The 2,263-nt window shown below is 41.1% G+C and overlaps 1 protein-coding gene across 1 annotated transcript in view; it reads left to right on the plus strand.

The window, feature by feature from the left end:
* Window positions 1-2,263, plus strand: part of LOC118478662 (gamma-aminobutyric acid type B receptor subunit 1-like) — a 27,619-nt gene that overhangs the window by 21,552 nt on the left and 3,804 nt on the right. Inside the window, exon 3 of the mRNA XM_035972696.1 lies at window positions 1,862-2,006. Coding sequence (XP_035828589.1) covers window positions 1,862-2,006 — 145 coding nt within the window. The remainder of the gene's footprint in view (window positions 1-1,861; window positions 2,007-2,263) is intronic.

Genomic DNA, 2,263 nt, shown 5'->3' on the forward strand with positions numbered 1-2,263 from the left:
CGATTTTAGTGCAAACAGGCAGATTTCCTCCTGACACCGCCTTGACACCTCCACGTGAGTAGGCTTCGGCGCCACCCGGGCAAATATCATTTTTTTTTGCCAAATGAAAATGTGTCGTGACGTGGTGGAATCGGACGCTCGTCAGTTTTTAGGCTTACGGGGTTATTGGTAGCATCTTAAAGCCTGTTCATTTGCCTTCCTTTAGGGGAAAAATACCCGTCTTTATTGAATAGAAGTCGAAATATTTGCAATTGAAGGAGGTCACAGGATCGCTTCGTTTCAGATGTGAAATTAGCGAGAAAATGACCGCCAAAGTTTGGTAATTTCCATAGCTTGAGAGTCCTTGGAAACTGAAAATTGACATTTTTTGTATCTTTAATCAATGTTGCTCAATAAAATCCACACAGACATGGGTTCTTAAGTGAATATAAAAGGTGTTGAGCCAAAAGAAAAAAAAAAAAGAAAAGAAGAAGAAAATTGCTCAACGATCAGAAAAAATGCCAATTTCTTTGATTTCATTATTTTGCGCAGCGACTCATTTCACCACGATGCCTCACAAATGTTTAATTTGTCCCGCGTGCTCATATGTCCTTATTCAGTTGCGAACTCCCTCCGTAAAACACTTACCAGCACAAAACAAGGAAACAGACGGATGATACCAATTCCTCCAATTGCCCAAAGATTGACGAACGACTGATTCTAACGCGTTGTGACACATTTCACCGTTATTCTCCCCCTATGTGTGTATGTGTGTGTGTGTGTGTGTATGTGTGTTTTAGTGTGTGTGTACGTTGTGTCTTTACCCGAATTTCCCTCCAGGCTCGGTCCTATCGGAGATGGACGATAAACTCGGAGGCCCCGCCTCTTAAATAACCCAATAGTGTTGACAGGGGCGTTAACTCACTCAATCCCACGACCAAGATATCTGGTTCATCTCGCGGGCTGCTTTCAATCCCACGATCGAGATAACTCGGTTCTATAGTTTTGTCCCGTATAGTCGTTATTTCGTTTCAGAACGCGGGCTCAAGTTTTGGATAAGGTCAATTTATAATTTCCCCCAGCCAATTCTGCCTAGTGGGGTGCTGGAATTTTGTTTCTACTGCCATTGCACACGGAGAAATTGCTGTTTTCATAAAGGAACTTTTAGCACTTTTGTTCACACCGATCAGCTGAGCATGTCTTGTAATTGATTCTCTTTGCCTTTCTCACACATACATTTTTTTGTATTCATTAAATAAAGTGTTTAACAGTCGATGACATACAATATATAGACACTCACAAGCATATTTGAATATCAATGTGAGCTTGCTCTAGCACATTCTGATTGAAGAAACGCCCCCCCCCCTAAGTCAAATTTGTACAACACACCAAAGCAAAACTACTACAACAACATACTTCAAATTCGAAATCCTCAAAGTTTCATTATAGGTTGTACATTGTGCCAAATATCAAAGCAATTGGATGATATTTATGGTTACTATTGGGCACTTACATAATTAGTGCCAAAACGACCTGTTTCAGTGGGTGGTTGGCGGGTGTTCTGGTGTCGTTTTCTTCTTATTTCCTATGAAACATCTATCGTCCTTATCTCCCCTTCTTCTTTGTTATGTTTGTTACTCTCTTGTAACACCTCTAATCTTCTGGCGCTCATATGACCTTATGCAGTTGCGAGCGCCGTAAAACTCTTACTAAAACTAAACTAAAAGCAATTGGATGATAATAATTTATGGTTACTATTGGCCCTTGCATAGTTAATGCCAAAATTACTGCTTTCTGGGTACATGTACATATTTTGGAAGGGAAAAATCTCGAGATTGAACCATTTCACGATTTATTTTGTGATTTTGTGTGTGTGACACAGAAAGTGATGGAGGTGGATAACCTTCTGGAGCAGCTGGGGGAGGATGTGGTGAGGGACGAGGCGGCCCTCAAGTCGGCGCTCATGCACAGGAAGATCATGGAGCTCCGCCATACGGACGGCTCACCCAGCAAGCTCTCCGTCAAATGTGAGTGGCGCGGTATTTTTGTTTTTGTTGTTTTTTTATGTTGTTGTTGGGTTGTTGTTGTGTTTTTTTTGGGGGGGGGGTTTGTTTTGGGTTTTTTTTTCGTTTTTTTTTCTTTTTTTAGGGTGAGGGGTGGGTGGTTGGTTTTATTTGTTTTGTTGGGTTCTTTATACCCAGCAAACTCTTCGTCAAATGTGAGTGGCGGGGCTTTGCGGGGGGGTTTTTTCTTCTATGTGTTTGTTCAATTTTTTATTTTTTTT

This window comes from Aplysia californica, unplaced genomic scaffold (genome assembly GCF_000002075.1).
Source record: "Aplysia californica isolate F4 #8 unplaced genomic scaffold, AplCal3.0 scaffold00798, whole genome shotgun sequence".
Classification (NCBI taxonomy): Eukaryota; Metazoa; Mollusca; class Gastropoda; order Aplysiida; family Aplysiidae; genus Aplysia; species Aplysia californica.